Source organism: Andrena cerasifolii, chromosome 3 (assembly GCF_050908995.1).
Source record: "Andrena cerasifolii isolate SP2316 chromosome 3, iyAndCera1_principal, whole genome shotgun sequence".
In the NCBI taxonomy this organism is placed as follows: Eukaryota; Metazoa; Arthropoda; class Insecta; order Hymenoptera; family Andrenidae; genus Andrena; species Andrena cerasifolii.
The window spans coordinates 9,452,459-9,471,544 of record NC_135120.1 but is presented as its reverse complement, the minus strand read 5'-3'; the positions used below and the strand labels follow the sequence as shown (position 1 = coordinate 9,471,544).

The 19,086-nt window shown below is 35.6% G+C and overlaps 5 protein-coding genes across 12 annotated transcripts; 3 read left to right on the top strand and 2 right to left on the bottom strand.

The window, feature by feature from the left end:
* Positions 1-78: 78 nt before the first annotated feature.
* Positions 79-4,265, bottom strand: LOC143367437 (DGAT1/2-independent enzyme synthesizing storage lipids). Of its 2 annotated transcripts, none has more exons than XM_076809249.1 (6): positions 4,157-4,265; positions 2,209-2,347; positions 2,043-2,137; positions 1,114-1,475; positions 836-1,039; positions 79-755 (listed from the first exon to the last, which is right to left on the bottom strand). In XM_076809249.1, exons 2-6 carry the CDS (start codon positions 2,298-2,300, stop codon positions 648-650), a joined length of 861 nt encoding a protein of 286 aa, XP_076665364.1. In that variant the 5' UTR covers positions 2,301-2,347; positions 4,157-4,265; the 3' UTR covers positions 79-647. The 2 variants fall into 2 exon arrangements, with proteins under 2 accessions (XP_076665364.1, XP_076665363.1); XM_076809248.1 differs by lacking the exon at positions 4,157-4,265 and adding an exon at positions 2,606-3,253.
* LOC143367436 (E3 ubiquitin-protein ligase MARCHF5) lies at positions 3,710-8,045 on the top strand. 4 transcript variants are annotated; one of them, XM_076809244.1, is made up of 7 exons: positions 3,710-3,987; positions 4,800-5,034; positions 5,160-5,292; positions 5,385-5,593; positions 5,666-5,984; positions 6,923-7,088; positions 7,168-8,045. In XM_076809244.1, the coding sequence occupies exons 2-7, from the start codon at positions 4,848-4,850 to the stop codon at positions 7,321-7,323; spliced, it is 1,170 nt and encodes a 389-aa protein (XP_076665359.1). In that variant the 5' UTR covers positions 3,710-3,987; positions 4,800-4,847; the 3' UTR covers positions 7,324-8,045. The 4 variants fall into 4 exon arrangements, with proteins under 4 accessions (XP_076665359.1, XP_076665361.1, XP_076665360.1 ...); XM_076809246.1 differs by lacking the exon at positions 3,710-3,987 and adding an exon at positions 4,019-4,171; XM_076809245.1 differs by lacking the exon at positions 3,710-3,987 and adding an exon at positions 4,436-4,578.
* A 94-nt stretch (positions 8,046-8,139) lies between these two features.
* On the bottom strand, positions 8,140-10,411 carry LOC143367438 (2-aminoethanethiol dioxygenase). 2 transcript variants are annotated; one of them, XR_013085036.1, is made up of 3 exons: positions 9,412-9,917; positions 8,767-9,292; positions 8,140-8,727 (listed from the first exon to the last, which is right to left on the bottom strand). XR_013085036.1 is itself a non-coding variant. In XM_076809251.1 (3 exons), exons 2-3 carry the CDS (start codon positions 9,709-9,711, stop codon positions 8,900-8,902), a joined length of 693 nt encoding a protein of 230 aa, XP_076665366.1. In that variant the 5' UTR covers positions 9,712-9,748; positions 9,950-10,411; the 3' UTR covers positions 8,140-8,899. The 2 variants fall into 2 exon arrangements, 1 of the variants encoding a protein (XP_076665366.1); XM_076809251.1 differs by adding an exon at positions 9,950-10,411 and having other exon boundaries at positions 8,140-9,292; positions 9,412-9,748.
* An 852-nt stretch (positions 10,412-11,263) lies between these two features.
* On the top strand, positions 11,264-15,351 carry LOC143367458 (uncharacterized protein C2orf42). Of its 3 annotated transcripts, none has more exons than XM_076809291.1 (7): positions 11,264-11,420; positions 11,896-12,284; positions 12,396-12,719; positions 12,972-13,191; positions 13,260-13,465; positions 13,542-14,389; positions 14,567-15,351. In XM_076809291.1, the coding sequence occupies exons 2-7, from the start codon at positions 11,898-11,900 to the stop codon at positions 14,649-14,651; spliced, it is 2,070 nt and encodes a 689-aa protein (XP_076665406.1). In that variant the 5' UTR covers positions 11,264-11,420; positions 11,896-11,897; the 3' UTR covers positions 14,652-15,351. The 3 variants fall into 3 exon arrangements, with proteins under 3 accessions (XP_076665406.1, XP_076665404.1, XP_076665405.1); XM_076809289.1 differs by having other exon boundaries at positions 13,542-14,454; XM_076809290.1 differs by having other exon boundaries at positions 13,542-14,461; positions 14,574-15,351.
* Positions 15,352-15,995: 644 nt separating this feature from the next.
* On the top strand, positions 15,996-18,977 carry Bic (bicaudal). Its single transcript, XM_076809299.1, has 4 exons — positions 15,996-16,260; positions 16,835-17,206; positions 17,858-17,984; positions 18,070-18,977. The coding sequence occupies exons 1-3, from the start codon at positions 16,183-16,185 to the stop codon at positions 17,966-17,968; spliced, it is 561 nt and encodes a 186-aa protein (XP_076665414.1). The 5' UTR covers positions 15,996-16,182; the 3' UTR covers positions 17,969-17,984; positions 18,070-18,977.
* The last annotated feature ends 109 nt before the right edge of the window (positions 18,978-19,086 follow it).

Sequence of the window (19,086 nt, the reverse complement as noted above, 5' to 3'; positions counted from 1 at the left end):
TCGTGATTCACGAACGATTGTAGGTTTTTATAAACTTTATTATCACGTTTGGCGTATAAAGTTAATAAATAAGACAGCTCGGTTAAATACATGTATAATATTTCATGGAATTATCGGCAGATCACAATTGTACCGCAGAAGTACGCAATAGAAGATATTTTCACGAGCTACTTACAGTAGCTGCGTCAACAATACAATAAATATAAACAATAAAAATATATCTATAACATTTGTAAAGTAATTTACAAAATCTCTGTTGTATAAAATTATATATTGTAAATACATTATTCGTACTAATGTAAATGTAGAAAGATTTATCAAAACTGGAAGTTATGTTAATCGCAAATTTTGTGTCGTAAATGACTTAAGATAGATTTGCAAAACGATCTACTTAGCAAGTAGGTAAGTTGTAATACTTTAGAGATAAGTACAGTTTCAGTGTTGCAAAAGTTAATGGTCAATAACTATCGCTAACATTCCTTACGTCTAATAGCACATCACCAATAATTAATATAAATTAATCTACGCTACAGATTAGAAATATAGATTTCGGAAGTCTAGGAAAGTAGAAGAATTGTTAAATATTTCGCCAACTTATGGCGGATGGCTTATTAATATAATCCATAATACTCGAGTAAATACGAAATCTATGATTGTTTTTCTTCTACGTTGTATATTCTGTCTAGTAAAGCTAATGATATATTACCAGGTATTCTTTGATGTCGCGTTATTAGATTATTAAGTGCATCGGCAACCTGAAAACGAAAACAGCGAATGTATAATAACTGAACTACACAATTCCCGAAATGATTTCCTGTACTTCGGCTTTCATTACCATTAACTGTAGCTGTTCAGGTGTAAGACTCGCATCGTATGGAATTGGGGTACCAACATACGTTGTCAATTTCACTGGAAAACCACCATAGATGGGTACAAAAGGAAATCTCGTTGCGGCGTATATTCTCAACCACATTCTTCTACCCCAACTTATTGTTCTGAATGCTTCTCTAACATTTTTTGTAAACAAAGGTATTATGCACTGTTACAAAAATATTAATATTTCAAGATGGTCCAAGCGTAGAATGAGAAATACCACACTAAAATAACACATACCACTTTGGCATCTAAAGCAACCTTTGCAAAACCTACTCGTTTCTTCCACATCAGTTCGTAGTAAGAATCTCCGAACTGAGCTTCGTACACACCGCCTGGCGAGATAGCGAGCATGTTACCCTCTTTTAAAATAGCGGTGCACGTTTGAACGGTACCAGGTATGACCTTAAGTACGTCGGAGATTATAGACCACCCAGGGCATTTAAACAGAAATCTATCTGCTACCGTGTGAATTAATCTTGAATTTAGAAGCAATACTTTGGATATAAAATAATAAAGGTCTATAGGAATGGCTCCATGATAGTATACAAAAAGGACTGGTTCATTTTCTGGTATATTTTCCATTCCAACTACTTCGTACCCTGTAAAAGGATCGAAAGACATTTAACAATCTCGGAAGAAGTGATTTCTAACGGAGTTGAGATGCTTAAACATCTCAATAATCAGGGAAAATAGCAAAATGTACTTACCGTCAAGGACCCAGTTCCTGATCAGAACCCAATTCCTGAGCAGTTTAGGAAAGTAAACCAAGTAATAAGCTTATGACGATACAAATTTATTCAAACAAATTACTAAATAATTATGAAGTATTTTGAAATTTATACGCAAAATTTGATAGCTCACAGTAAAACGTGTGATCAAAAACTGCTGCCTTTGCATTTTTCACTTTCAAAGTTAAATTATAAATTATTATTATGTGTGCCCTTTTTTAATACTAAATTAAAGATAAAACATAGATTTACTAAATTAACAAAAAATCTTTTAAATTTGGTTGTTTTCCCTTTACACGTTTAAAAACCCGCGGTAGTTACTCTTAAGTGATCAGGAACTGAGTCCTTGACGGTATTTGTGGTATAAGAAACTAAAAGAAATTCAACATAAAAGTAAATCAAGTTTTTTTTAAAGACCAGCACAAACACACAACGTACCATACCAAATCCAACCGTGAGCGTCCCAAACTGCACCCACCACATTGCGAGCTGCATTTCTCCAATCGGTTCCATATGCGTTCCTCAGCCTAACTCTATTAAAATGAGGTATCATCTGTGTTAATCGATTCCTTTGAACTCGATGGTAGATCTAATAAATACACACCTGTGTAACTTGTATACGTATAGTATCAATGCAGTGACATATAACAATGCTACGATCACCAATGGAAGTAGAAACGTTATTAACAGCGGCATTAGCAGCCACGATAACCAAAGTGTGAAATCCACGTCGATGTACTCAACTGCAAAACATAACAGCGATTAATCAATGAAAATTATATCTGTACACGGCGCAATATCCAAATAAAGAATACACATGAACGAAACCATGTAACTTTGAATTTATCCTACTTGATAGAAACACTGTTCAATACCTCGACAAGCAAATAGTATTCAAAGTTTTTGCTTGCAAGTCATTCATGTCGGCAGTGCTTATACATATATCGCAATGTTGTACCAATAATAGGTATATGTACGTATATGTAAAATAATATTTTTACCTACGGTATCTTCTACCATTTTCCATAAGTTGAACATTATGGAAAACATGTTTAGATTATAGAAAAATTGAAGACAAGAGTGAATGTATTGTTAGAGTAGCGAAAAATCTGTTTTTGTTTCGTAAAACACCCACATATTCACTACTCTCTTAACGCGAGCAACGAGCCCCAACTTTTGCGCTTGCTTTTCTTACGACTCTCATTTATATTCCAGAATAATTTTTCCCAGCCATTACAAACAGTCATGAATATTCCAATACGGGATGTTTATACTTTGATATTATAACTTTTATTCACGGTTTATTGCGTCCCGATGTAGCGCTGCATCGTTCATAAGTCATTTTAACAAATCATTCATTGACTTCATGTTAATCCCTACATTTAATGCGTGATATTTTATAACAATCGTAATCGTCTATATTCTACCCTTTCTTGGTTAATAATTGAATATAAACAATTACAAATTCAATAGACCGATAGGCAAGAATCGCTACGTGACAGTATGTCACTACAATTATAAATTGCTAGTAGCTAACTTCGCGCGTATCAGCTCCAATTTGTAAGAGCAAAACATAAAGATCGTTAGACCGCTTAGAATTATAGCGAATTTAACTCTTCTGTTCACGATTTCTCTAACGTCCCGGAATTTCATTCGATACACAATACGAAAAAATCAATTTCACTAGCATTATACAAAATCGTCCAAGCTCCTTTGAAATAGCAATTTACAATAACAAGATCATTTTCTATTAAAAAATTCATTCAGTTTAAATAGATTTTTATATCCACGATGACAAATTCTTTTTAACGGATAATTCTTCATAAATAAATTCTTTATTAAACGTTTAATAATAAATATATAACAATTCTGTTACGAAATTGTCCTCCAAGACAGTTCAAGTAAAATATAAGTATAAGTAAAGAAAAATTTTCAATGTTAATTAGTAGTCTACTAATCATTTAATACAAAAGTCAATAAAAACACGCTGGAAGTTTATTTCCGAATTAATAATTTTCAAATAGACTGTGCCTTCGGAAGATGGCGCTGACGAAATGAGATAGCAAATCACAGTAGCAATTATGAAAGGCCTGGCAAAAAAAATAGAACAGTTATAATTATCAACTATGGGGAGAGGCGCGATTTAAATTGGACGGTTTTAACCAAGATAAATCATTATATAGAGCAAAAGCCTCGGCGGATGAAAGTTGGAAAATCGCCAGGAATCAAGGGGCCATTGAGGAATGTGCTCGACATTGGTGTGAAGTTTGGCGGTACATTTCATTGGCGAATTTTCGCATTAAACATACGGTTCCTACCCAAGTAGCGATCTCACGTAACTTTTATCGGCAGAAAAAAAAGAGATGAAGGATTTATTTGCAAGGTGAATATCAGAGAGACATTTCTTTTAATAGAAGACATCAATAAAGATTCCTGCGCATACAAATCGTATCTGCTGTCGTATTAATTACTTCACGCTCGTAGTTTCCAAAGGGTGCCAGTAATTTCGTCACCTCGTAATTGTAAAACAGTGAATTGTTTAGGGACGTTACTGGACGTTGCTTCAGGTAGAGATTTATATTCCCCGACTCCAATGATGCGCTCGCATTGCCGTTACCCTACAATATTGTTAGCCTCTGCCTTTGTGTTCCAAGTTTCAACCGTGCAATCGGGAAGATATATTTTCTTCTCCCCTTTGATAATTGAATCTCGCTTTGATATGTTGTTCTGTAGCTTGCAATAAACACATACGTTCGCCAGTCGACCATCAATTTTGCAACGGCGCGACGCTGGTTAACGAAACGGGCCCACTTTAACGTTGTGTCTTAACGCGATAAGATCGATGTTGTTTAACGTAATAACGAGACAGTTTGGACATATTTCTTCCTCGATCCCTTTCAAAAATTTAGTTTCGCCGTTTTTTGCAGCAGAGATAACAATGAACAACGCGACAAATAAATAAATGCATACAGAGGTAAATGACTTTCAAGTTGGGAACAGATTTTGGTATCCAGTAAAGGTGCACGTATAATATGCACCGTATTGCCTGATGTACTTGAAATCGAGAACAGGTCGCACCACCACTGATGCGATTACGAGTAGCATACGTCTTCGCGTTAGAAGCTTGCAGCTTTCTAGGAGAGTGTACCAAAAAACTATTGTTCTAACGTACTTAATGGTATCCGTGTTTTGTAGGTGTAAGATGGTTATGCGGCACTGAAAATCTCATTTCGGTTAGACAGAATGTCGGACAACGATATATGGCAAATATATTTATCACGTGCCCACGATCTCCATCATAGAATAATACGCATAGGATCTTCTGATATTACTCAGGGTAATATTAGACGTCTTCCAAATATAGAAGTAACTGTAAGAAGACCTCTGACGAATCTGAGGACAGAAAGACAAGCTAATGAATCAAATGATGGTAAACAGCATTATTCTATCATACAACCCTCCTCTGTGCCTTGTAGTTTCTGCTAGCTAACTATTAATAAAATTCTTTTTATATAATATATGTCGATAATATTAATTCCTGTTTATTATTAAAAGAGGTACTTGATGCACAAGCTGCAATGGCTGCACCTGAATCAGTAAACAATGCACAACCAAGCGACGTGACTGACGGAGCATCTTCTATGAATCAAGCGGAAGTCGGTGGACCGGTAGTAAACCCAGACGACGAGTATGTACATAGCATTTCACGTTAATATGTCCTCGCCGGAACATAAATGTATGTACACGCGCACTGACCGTACGATTCCCAATTTCTTATAGCAAAAGATATTGCTGGGTGTGTTTCGCGACCGACGAAGACGATGTGACCGCTTCGTGGGTGAAACCGTGCCATTGCCGTGGCACAACTAAATGGGTTCATCAAGGATGCATACAAAGATGGGTGGACGAGAAGCAGAAAGGTCGCGCGGGTGCGCACGTAGCTTGCCCGCAGTGCAACACAGAATATATTATTGTATATCCGAATATGGGTTAGCTATTTTTATACTTTCAAGGATTTGAGGGAATGTTTTAAGGATATGCATGAGAATTAATTGTTTCAGGGCCCTTAGTAGTAGTATTGGATACCATCGATGGCGTAATCTTCCGAATCTGTCCCATTATAGCAGCTAGCATAGTCGCTGCGTCTATATACTGGACGGCAGTGACATACGGCGCGGTAACTGTAATGCAAGTAGTTGGTCATAAGGATGGTTTAGCTATGATGGAACAGGCTGACCCTTTGGTGTTACTAGTCGGTCTACCAACTATTCCAATAATGTTAGTTCTGGGTAAAATGCTGAGATGGGAGGATCAAGCACTCAGCCTTTTGAGGCGACACGCATGCAAGGTTCCTATTTTGAGGCATTTTTTGCCCAATAGGTATGTGCGAATTGAACTACATAAATCTTTATAGGGTAAAGTAGCCGATTATGAGACCCATTTCTTAAGAACATCATAACTCTTGACTGAGAACACTTTTATTAAAATTCGATACACGTTTTAAAAGTAGAATATGTATTCTTTAGCAACGTACTGGAAAGTACTATGAGAAAAATTCGGTTTCTTCATAATAAAATAAAAACGAAGGTCATTCAAATACGCAGATAAAAAAAATGGGTTCCTAATATGACACCCAGCTTGTTTTTTCCTGAAACTTCTTTTTTTTTTCTTTTTTTATAAAGTTGGCATGTGAAATCTATTTCTTCACTACCGCAGTCTTCGTGGGCCCACCACGCCCATCGGAACACTTTATACGTACACTTAACCCATTGTTCACCTAGCAGATCTGAAGAATAAAGACCTGTGCAAAACAAGCATTCTGTATCATAATTTTCTTTCTTAATCACTTTCATCATTCAGAACAATTTCTTATTCACTCTTATCAGTAGAACTTTCACGGGTCTCATATTTGGAAACAATAACATGATAACTACTAAGTAGCTTCGAAGTTAAGTCTTCATCATTTAATGATATACAACTAGTAAGCCTTAAGCTCCATTGCAAGCACTATACAACAGTATTTGTGAAAATCATTATACACTTACCTCTTTAGAGGTATTTGTAATTTAATCGAACCACTTCAAAAACTTTCTGCAACGTATTTCAGAAATATGTGCTTGCTCAAGACATTGATTAGAATGCCACTGTGCGGACAAAACAACTAATACACGGTTAGTTAGTAAAGAAATAGCATCGCTATGACATTCAAGAGTTCTGTAGCGGAGATAAGCTGGGGTCTCATATTAGGAGAGGTCGTCATATTCGGCTACTTTACCCTATGCTGTTCGCTTTAAATTAACACGTGTCTATTACATCAGTTATTCTAGTGACGAAAGAGCTCAGTCCGAAGGTGTACCACCTATGAGCGATCCAGTATCAGCGACACGTATCCTTTGCGGCGCACTTCTACTACCAAGTATTGCCAGTATATGTGGTAAAATATTCTTTGAAAGCATACACTCGAACTTTCAAAGAACATTGCTCGTATGTATTGAATACGCTCACTGTTAATAGAACAATTCATTTTGAATGTCACTAAAAATTATTCTATGGAATCTTGCAGGGTGGTATAGCATTTATAACGATAAAGGGTGCATTCAAGATATATCATAAACAGCAGCAATATGTAAGACAATGCCAACGTCGTATAATGGATTACACCGATGACAATATCGCGCTATACAGAAGACAAAATTCCGAGACAAATCAGACAAGTTAAATAAATGCACGTAAGGTGTCATTGACGAATGCGTTATTGAAAGGCAGTATATCTTCTCAAATTTAAAGGAACTAAACTCTCAGTATACTTTTATTATTAAAGCAGGTATCCGACGTATACTTTTACGTAACAGCGTAAGTTTATGGGTACTATAATCAGGTTTAACAAATACGTAAGGTATATGTACATATATATGAATGTGAGAATGAAAAATTTGTCGACTATACAGAGAAATCCGGCTCGTAAATCATTAATAATATGTGTCTGGTACGAAACGATCAATGGACAAAGAAATGTAACATCTCTTAAATGTGTTAGTGGAATAACAGTAATATCGCTTCGCCCTTCCTTCTGTAGCAAGTAACGAGTAAGAATTGAGGTACGCTGATGACGTTTCTTTAGCGCGATTCAATTTTTCCTTTGCTCCAAATTTAATAATCGAGAAAGCGAGGAAATGTCTTTATAAAATTCATAATGCACAAATTTTCTGTGCATTAAACGATAGGCGAAATTGTTTTTTTATTAGTTATTCGCGATCTAAGTGCCGAGCAACAGGTGGCATAGTCTTTATAGAAATTTATTTCTATTATAGATAAGTCTTGGATTAAATATTGAATCCTATATTAATATGCCCAATAAAGATTTTGTAAGAGAACTTTATTTTATGTAAATGCTTTATTTGCTGTAGACCTAAGGAACTAGTAAACATTAATTCAAATCAACGAGCTGTGTTCTTTTTGTGATCCCAGACAATTACAATTACGAAGAATGAATGACAGAAAAAACTCAGGTGCTAAATGAATTTCTTCGGAACAATTTCATATTATACAAATATATTTATTATTAAATAGGTTTTCTTGTAATGTAATCTGTGAATTAAGTACAACATGTTTAGAAAATATCTTGCTTAACTGTTCTGAAAAATCGTGAATATATTTTCCTGGCTAGTAAGTACCACGTAGACGATTAAATTAAAAAGAAATGCAATTTATACATATTTTTACAAATGCGACAATACATTTACATTTTACATATGCAATGTAACGAAGCATCATATCCTTTATACAAATAGAATTTGTCTTTATTCTACAATTATTGTATGTCTCTTATCACACATAAAATTTACTATAATACATTCTCTGTTTACACCTTTATTCTCTACATCGAGAAAATAGTAAATTTATTGCAAATATTTCACATCCGTTAGCCTTTCTACATGGGTAACTTTATCATTGCAAAACGAATAGATATGCATCAAGAAATGCACGTATTCCTTTTAAAATACAAATCTTCTTTGTATATGGTACAGAAAATCAACAATAATAAATAAAAATAGAAGCAACATTACAAAGTATAAAACAACTTCTATTATATGGAATTTATGTATACCTAGACGGTTTCAATCTAGAAAAAGATGCGCATTAAAAATAAGCAATAATATACATATGCTTAGAAATTAAATACTCGCGAGAGTACATAATAGAATTGAAACCATACTTAAAAAATTAAAAATTAATGCCATAAAATGCAAACTCTTTTAACAGACTGGACATAAAATGTGCTTAGACATTTCACGTCACATTAAGGGAGGCCCTGTGTATTTAAGACTTTCGGAGTAGAAATCCGGTGGACCTTCGATACCCAATAACTTCACTTCCTCGGTTACATCTGGCAAATCTGTATATAACTTAGAATTAATGGTTTTGAAGAATGTACATGGTCTGGGGCCCTTTCCACCCTCGTCAACGTCGTAAGGTGGACTTAATATATCTAAGAACGCGGCGGGACCCTCGATACACAAGATTTCGTGTAAATTTTTATCTCGCGGCGTAAGCATACAAGCGGGTGAATTACTATGCAAAGATATTGGTCGGTGTCTAAGCGCTGATACTTCTTTATTCAGTTTGATTATGTGATCATCGTTCGTCTTTAGCGTATAACTGTTCACTTGAACTGCCCCGCTGATTACCTACATTTCAAAATTACAGTGACATAAGTAAATCTTCCTTCGTCTCTTCTCAACTAAAATAACATGTCTGTCCGAATAATGCATATTATATTTACAGCTTTCTATTCGTCTCTACATACCTTCAGAAAGCCGTGCATCCCAGGATGATCGTGCATCGGCATTGTGACGCCGTGCTTCAATATAAAGACCGAAATGGTCAGGTCTTTGTTTTCAAATATGTCGATAACGCACATCGGAGCGGGCTGTATTTGTATGAAGTCCAGTACCTGCTTATTCAAATTCACATCCTCAGCTGTGATTTTATTCATCAAATTCCACAGTTTGTCGAAATTCTTCTGGCAAAGCTTGAATCCGACGTTACTTCGCCCATCGAATGTCTTCAATGCTTGTTTCCACAGAATTTCGATTGCCGACGTCATGTTTATTTATTTTATAAAACTATAGCCATGAATCCACCTAGCGAAAACCATATTATTACGACGATAATATACCATCAAATAATCGAAACGTAAAGAACCAATGAAATGTAATCCACGAGTTATTAGAACGATCGACGTTAATCAAACGCAACAGCCAAGGTCTGATATATTTACTTAATTACAAACAGAAGCTAAGAATGCCAGTGATGCGAATTAAATGCGAAATTTCAATAAGTACCATTAAGTTATTACGCGCAGTGTTCCTTTCACGTCCAATCTTCTCCACGATAATTTCATTGGACAGGTATCATCAAAATTATTGAAATCTTCATAATTAGAGGTTAAACCGATCGATCAATTTCTTTAACACTATATACGTAACATAATTTATTAATCGATATTGCAATTTTTAGACGGTAACAAACGTTGCTAACACATTCTCCGGTCTTCTAATTAGTCTTTAGTCCGTATCGATACCTCACTTTTGATATTAAACTTAACTATACTAAACATGGCTATGCGATTTGATATCACAGGTGATATTGTAAACATTTCACTTGCGAGCATTACATTTGAAGCGAGTTTTTTTTTATTTTTTTAAATAACTATGCAATAAACGCGAATAAATGTAACTATCAGTGCATTGAAATATTCGAAATAGTGTTCGACAGAAAAACGATGATTTATTATCTTCGCAATTACGATTGAATCGTGCAGCATTAAATATCTTCAAAAATTAACTGTATAATTGAATTTCTATAAATGCTCGGTATATTCGTTCCCTAGATTGTAATATTTTATAAACATAAATATAAAATGTAGAATAGGGATAGAGAATTTATTACGAGAGAAATTCGATGTAAAAGAATAAAATTATTTTCAAGTTCTTGCAAAATACATATCGCGCAATAAATGTTACAATTTTTTTTTATCAGACACTATCTAGTATCTTTATTTTAACGTAATATCAAGTAATATCAACAAATCCAAGTCATTTTTTGGCACCAATGCAGAGTCAGTACGAGTTACTGAATTCGCTATTAGTACGATCAACTTTACCTTTGTAAAATATACATATTATATCTACAATTCGGAAGTTCGGACTTATAGCGAATTCGGTATCTCGCACTGACTCAGCGCTGGTACCAGAAAATGACTTGGATTGGTTGATTCTTATAGAGCTATCTTCGTCTCTATCAGAAACAACTAATCCAACTCATTTTCTGGCATCAGCACAGAGTCAGTGCGAGATACCGAATTCGCTATTATTCAATCCTTTGAAACCTTAGGGCGGTATTCTCAGTCGCTACTTATTCTTAAGCAAATGCTTAAGCATGCGGCATCCTCTACTGACCTAGTAGCTAGTAAAGGATGCCGAATGCTTAAGAATAAGTAGCGACTGAGAATACCGCCCTAAGTTTGAAACTTCGAGAATCTGCCGCGCATCCCCACAAGCAGAGTGCTTCAGCACTCCACAGCCGCGAATGGCCGCGAACTGCCTCTAAGGCAAAAAGCTCCACCAGATCGCGTAACAGTTCCAAAAAGCAGAATGCCCTCTGCCGCGAATACTTGCAATTGCTTGCAATTTAGGAGTGAGATGAGCTTTATTTATTTACTATTAGAAGCAAACTTTCCTGGATGAATACAGTTATTAGTAAAAGGCATATCGGTTCTTTTCTCTTACAATAATTATTGATTCCGTTGCAAAGGTAAAATAGAATAAAAACGTGATAACGTCTTTAATCCCTATGCTGACCAGAATTTATAAAATGTGTCACATGAAACAATCTTGATTGGAAGTAATTTTACTCATAGATCCATGGATTTTATCTGATTCCTATTTTCTTCCTCTAATCTTCACATATTTATTTTTATGAAATCTTAATTTAAAGACTGGTAAACGTAATGCTGCTTGTGATACAATTCACGAAGTACTTAGATAAGACTATATAGTCGTAGTTCGCAATTTATTTCCATATTTCTATTATGATATAAACGTTTCTAACAGTTTAGTAATAGTTTAATGATAGAGAAATACAGAATTTATTTACTTATATTAACGTAACAACATACAGCGTTGAATGCACGATAATATACAAAATAACAATCATTTATCTATATGTATGTTCTACGAACTATTATATATAAGTAAAGAATGCATTAACAATGTATAATTCTTAACAGCTATGTCCAATGAAGAGCGTTTGCGGAAGCTTTTGTCCGACTTAGGAAAAGCGACTTTACGCGGAGTTCGTAAATGTCCAAAATGTGGAACTTACAATGGATCCCGTGGTTTATGCTGTAAAAACAAATACTGCGATGCGGTGTTTAAGGAGCCCGGTGAGAAAAGGAAATTATCGACGGAAGCGTGTAAGCTTATTACAGGCACAACAGCTCAAGTCTTCTCGGTTCGGGTGCGTGACAAAGGTCCAGATTATCGTGGATTTGTTCAGTTGCCATTGATAAATGCGACGATATCCAACGAAATGACGACTCTCATTTCGCAATCCACGGCGCTGTGCTTTGTCGATAGTTGTGAAAGGAGTTTTGATACTAGTGTTCTTAAATGTCACGTAAGTGTCATAGTTAATGGAACTTATATCACTTACTCTAACACATAATAACTTGTAACTTGTGATGTTAACTTCTAGTATATAAAAACGTTTCAATGGTTTTTCGTATAGGAAAAGAATTTGTCCGACATGCCTGTTTCTACGTGTCAACATATACAGGCTGCCTTAAGATGTTATGCAGAGGCACAACCATTAACATTGAGGAATTCAATTCTATCGTCCTTAAACGTGAATAATGAAATGAAACAAGAAATTTGGTTATTGGCCACAGAAACCTCAGGTCCGTTAGTACAGCGTGTATCTAAAAATATAATGGCAGTGAAATGTAAAGCTTCGCCGAAGCATCCATTGGGCTACCTTCATTTTTCTCTCTTTGTTACGAAATTGAAAGATAGAGTTGAACATCGCTATTTCTGTTCTTGTTCCACATTTAAGGTAAATAAAACGAAAGTAAAGCCAGGAATCCATCGGGAAGCTAAGCTAAGCTATGCTATGCGATGCTATGTTTGAACGTAGCTTTTGGTGGAAACGGTTCCATAAGAATGTATTGAAGCTAATTTTTTTAAAACGTAGCATGGCACAGCATCGCATAGCATAGCTTAGCTTTCCGGTGGATTCCCGGCTTAAAGCGAGCTAAGTTCTATCGTACATACGAGTATCGTTAAACGTAATTGAAAATTACTTTAGGGTGTGGGAAAAACAGCAGGGGACAAAGCAGACGTAGCACAGTCATCGCAGAGTAAACGTTGCGTGCATTTTTATGCGTGTATTTGTGCATTCGCTAGCGACGCAAAGTTATCTGAAGAGTTTAGTTATTATATAAATTTGGATCAGACCGATTTAAGTATACCGAAACCATTGACGGCAATGTTACAGAATAATGAGCAAGATAAAATAGTTGGCATTGGTAAGCCGATTCGATTGAATTAAATTTCATGTGTAATACGATAATGCTTTCACAGTAACAAATTGTAGATCTCGATGGATTAACTACAGACGATACAGATACGCATCTTTTAATATTTCGAGATGATACTTTAACGGTACAGAGTTTGGATGGAAATAGATTAGACTTAGATTCAATGAATTTGGATTCTACGATCCTACCGCATAGTATCGTTGAAAATATCGAAGTAGAATGTGATCGTACCTTATTAGAAGATAATAATATGATGTCGCAGGTAAGAATTCTCTGCATTTGGTTACACAAGTGTGTTTTAAAAGCTGTAGTGCTAAAACTTTTTGAGTATTATTCAGGTACACAATTTAGAAGTGATTAATCAAAGCGGTGTACAGCTTGGTGGAAATGCAGTTAAAATACTGGACGATCAGACAGCTATAGATTCTAAGTATAATGTGCTTAATAATAGTCACTATATTCTAAATGATGATAATATAAAGGTATTAAATACTGGAACTTTAAAGGTCCTTGACACAAGTGCTATTTTGGATGTGAATAATATGAAATTAATCGATACCGTTTCAAACGCAAGCGGTATGAAGGTAATGAATAAGAATGTGTTGATACAGTATGATACTGGGAATGTGTCAATTACGGAGAGTAGCGGTATACAGCAGCCGATCTCGACAAAGCGAAAGAGAGATGACAAACCGACGAGCACAAACAGCACGAGCTTGAATAATTTAAATTCAATAGAGCCGAGGAAAGCTAAGACGAAGTTACAAATCATTAAAAAGTATCAGAATCCTTGCGAGGATCTGGACGAGGCTAATATAAATTTACCTTTTATTAAGTGGCTGGCATCGATAACCGAGAGAATAAATCAAACCATGCATTTCCAATTTGATGGGAAACCCGATCCTCTAGTATTTCACGTGCCGCAAATATTCTTCGATTGCCTGCGGGAGAGAATATCTTGCGGCGGCAAAAAGAAACGTTTGCCAAACTCTACCACAGCGTTTGTCAGAAAGGACGGTGTGCCGTTGGGCACGTTTACTAAATACACGTGGCAGATTACTAACATCTTGCACGTGAAAAGTATTTTTGAAACGCCGCTGATACCCCTGGAGATCACAAGAAGTTTTGTTCAAAATGTCGATGGTACATATGAGTTGTACAAGCGTGAGGAAACGGATATTGATCGGTACAAGAAAACTGATAATAATGCATTGATTAAGCCTTTAGAATTAAAAACGTATTTGAAAGTTGGTAAGACCTACACTTAGGAAGAAGTTAATGATACATCGACTTATAAACGAATAAATATCTCGAGCATATGTTTACTCATAAATACAATATATTTCTTTATTTTATTTTACAGGAAATACCTCCCCAAACCAAGTCGAACCAACACCATTTTTGATAGAATGGATACCGGATATCCTGCCGATATCAAAGATTGGTGAACTCAGAATTAGATTCGAATTTGGTCATGTAAAAAACGAGACAAGCCACAGATGGAGGAAAATAGCCTTATTAAAAAATTATTAAACCAATAATTTTGTAATAATTGTATCTTTGTATTATCAAATTTTCACTTTCCTATTATTAACGATTAAATAGGATACACGATCCAGTGACAAAGATTTCTTTTTCGAAAAAAGAAAAACAAACGGCAAGTGCGACAGATAGCTTCATAAGTAATCCATTTAGAATATAGAATAATTCGTACACGAGTTTCTGTTGCAAAGGCAATAAAAGGAATGCCTTGCATTTTGGAAAAAGCGAATGTTGTAATCGAAAGCACGGTAGTTCTCTTGTTCGGAATTATTTTTTCAAATTTTCTTTAAAGAATTCAAGACTGATCTAATTTTATGCTACTCTTTTGTAAAGATAAAATTTAGAGGAAACATGGTTTCTCTTCGAATGAAAGATTCGTAATGATACATTATGCAATTAATTTATTGAAATTGAATGTATTAAGAATTATATTAATATTATTGTCAAAAATGTATTATATTATGTTATTCTTGTATAAGAATGTGATATATTGTAAATATATACTTTACATTGGATACCGTTATGTAAAGGGAAAAACATATTTACATTATACATGATAGAACTTAATGTGTTCTACGAACTCTAAAATAAATTATGTATCTAATTCATGCTTAATTGTAATTCTTTTCTTTAACAATTAGGTTCGTGATATTTCCCGAAATCTTATAAAGAAATGTATACTTATATATTTCAGATTCGTACAAAAACAAATTATCATTCTAAACCTCTCCACGTTTTTCTACCGATGAGATAAGAATCGCTAATCACTCTCCATAAGAAAAAGAAAATCGTTTCAATGACGATTTCAAAATTTCAAACTTCATGTTCGCGCCTTATTCCTAAGCAAGTTTGATCAATTTTGAATCATTGCAAATGAATTTATCCATTGCCGGTTCTGTGCAACGACTCATTCTTAACGATCCGTCACGGTATTGTTAAATTTCCAAATTGTACGATGCAACAATTTCGAATTGCATTATGAAAGCATTTACGAAGCTTTTTTTCTTTGAAGATGTGTATCGTAAAATAATGGTGCCCATAACCTCCATGCTCAGATGGGCTGTTATACGATACGATAATTCGCGAATGAAACGAGTTTTACAGCCGTACAAAATATTTCCCATGAGATTCCAATTTATAGAGTTGATCACAAAGAAGATTATGTGTGAACAACGTTCGTCGCAATTGATCAGTGCAGTGTTTTGAGCTGAGTTTCGAACGGAAGCGTTGTCCTTCCGGAAGCCGTCTCTGACGTAGAGAGCTAAAGAAGCGTACACTTCCATTTTCTCGATCCTCTCGGCGAACAGAGAGCACGTGTTTGCTCGCCGGTCGTGTTCGTCTCGTTTCATCGTACAAAAGTTAGCGTCGGATCAGCAGCCTGACCGAGTGTGGTTGCCAAGGTTCGGTAGCTTCTGATCGTCGTACAAGCAGGGCAAGATGAATCCCGAAAAGCTGAAGAAGCTTCAAGCCCAAGTACGAATCGGCGGTAAGGGAACACCCCGACGCAAGAAGAAGGTTCGTAGCTTTATTTCGATAGCCAGCGCGAATTTACAAGTCTCCTTACACGGCTCGCCGTTCCCGTTGATCTCCAGTCCATGGAACTACACACTCCAAGTGTCAATCGAACAACTCGCTGTTCGCCCATTTTCGAAAAACTCTGCCCCTCGATACCCGACCAGGGGGTCATCATTCTTACGTGACATTAAAATTCCGCGGTTATGCCCAGCGAGACACGCGTTACTCACCACTGCAGATCATCAACCCATATCCCGTATTCATAATACTATTTTTCTCATCCTCTTCTTTCATTTTTTTCCGTGTTAAACACGAGTTCGCCCGTGCCCGGTCCCTCGTGCACGGACTTTGAGCTGGTCACATTGATCTTGAAAGTCTTAGCAAACTTTACATAATACTATTTACTTTACAGTGTTTACGATTGCAATAACAATCGGTGTCTCCCATTGTTTAAGTAAATTCTGCATTGCGATATAAAAGCTTCAGAGGGAGAAATTTTACAATTGAGAAACAATGCACATCCTACGTATCCTCTTGTACGTTGTTATTTAATTTCATTCGTCGGGGTTTGCAGGTTGTGCACGCTACTGCCGCCACAGACGATAAAAAGTTACAGAGCTGTTTGAAGAAGCTGTCTGTGAACACTATACCTGGTATAGAGGAGGTTAATATGATCAAAGATGACGGCACCGTCATCCATTTCAATAATCCAAAGGCTCAAGCTAGTCTGTCCGCCAACACATTCGCCATTACTGGCCACGGCGAGAACAAACAGATAACTGACATGTTACCGGGAATCATAAGCCAGTTGGGACCTGAAGGCGTTACACAGTTGAAACGATTAGCGAGTACAGTTTCTGGAAGTACGGTCGGTAAAACGACGTTGGAGGAAGACGACGAGGTGCCTGATTTAGTGGAGAATTTCGATGAGGCTAGTAAAGAGGAGGTAATGAATCAGTCCACGTAACAGTAATTGTTTGGTTTATGATGATTTAAAAATCATGTACAGTGTGCGTAGAAGATTATAGGATAGGTATTGAACATAGTGTACATGAGTAAATTAGAGCCTCCACCTAGATTTGAGTACAGGAAACTAATATTTGTATCAACCTCAGTAAAGCTAGAGCCGAGTATATCAACCTGAGTAAATCTAGAGTGTTATTGTTGGGGATTAAATCAAAACTGCTCTCAGTGGGTCAAAAAGTGTGGAATTTGCAATAAACATAGTAGAATATTGCAATATTTTTTAACTTTTTGTAGTAGTTTTGCAGTTTGGGCTTAGTTTGCCTGTAGAAATGTTAATTTAGTAGTTCATAAACTCTTCTATCATCTTATAAGATTTGCGTATGTATGTAGTATAATAGTTGCAGATTTAGACTGAAAGAATTATAGAAATACAATAAAGTCTATTAATAAACGTATCTCCACTATTCTCGATAAATTTATCTTATATTACTTGATTATGAATAACAATGTTGCCACATATTTTTAATTTTATATATTATTTTCGTGTTGTAAGATAGTTGTAGCTAAGAAAATTCTTATAAGCTTGTTTCTGTAATACCCACGGATGTACACGTAACAAATATACTTCAAGGTTGCTCCAAAAAAGGAAGCGGATGAAAGTGATAAAGCGGCTGGCGATAAAAAAGAAGCTGTTACGATTGAAGAAAAGAAGGAGGCCCCCTTAGCTATGCCTGAAGCTTAAAGCATTCAGTGCCAAGGTAAGATTACAACATGATTCCACTTAAGTTGTATGAATTGGAAGATGGAGCGGATAAATCATTTTCCCGTGTTTTTCTTTTACAGCTATTTCGTACAACTAACAGTTGTAACTGACAAGTCGAGAAATACAAGTTGCAAAAGCAATGCGTAAACGAAGTATAACTATACATGCGTTATAAATACTTCACATACCATATGATAATGCTATATAAGTAACAGTTATCGAGAAATAAAAAAAAAAAGCTGTTACAAGAAATCAAACGTTTCTACGGACAATGTTCTTTACTGTGTTGCATTTTGCTAAACGTAGACTTTGCTTTGAGACAGCTAAAACGATCTTACTCTTCCTGAATTAACATTGCGTGACTGTAAGTCGTGTACGAGATCATCCGGTATTCGAATTTTAGGCATTTACAACGATTGTTGATTCACGCGAGACGTGATGCGAGATCGTGGATCTTTATTACAATCTTATTCATAGTACTTTTTCTCATTGTCACGTTGCGTTCGCATGTGATCATTACATCGGCCATAATGAACCTGAAAAATTTATAGAAGTATCGATTAGCAGAATAAAGAAAACTTTCTGGCAAGAGGTAAACAATGACCTTCCACCGATTCGCAACGACGCGTCGTGTACGAGGGGAAAAGAATTTATATAGATTGTAGAGAGATTTAAAAGAGAAAAAAAAAATGCGCGAAATACTGAGGCACCTCTATTTTAATTGATGGAGTTAAAATAACGGCTACGAATAAGAGTAGTTTTTTGCAACAGCTTTCCAGCGTGGAAAATAGGGTGTAATATTTTTTAATGTAATCTACGGAATAAATTCATTTGCTGGAAATGCGGGTTTCTACTTAAAATCTCATGTTTTCTCCAATATATTGTAGTTGTAATAATGTCAATATTTATATTTTCATCCATAGAATAGATCTGTAATAACAGTGTAATTATGGAAATATACTAATAAGTGCTACCTGTATAATAATAACATCCGTTTCTTAGTATCTTTCACTTACGATTCAGGCTTTTTATTCGCTCGCGCGTCTGAGCGTAATTTTGCTCGCTTTTATCGAACGTTACTAATCCACTAATTACTA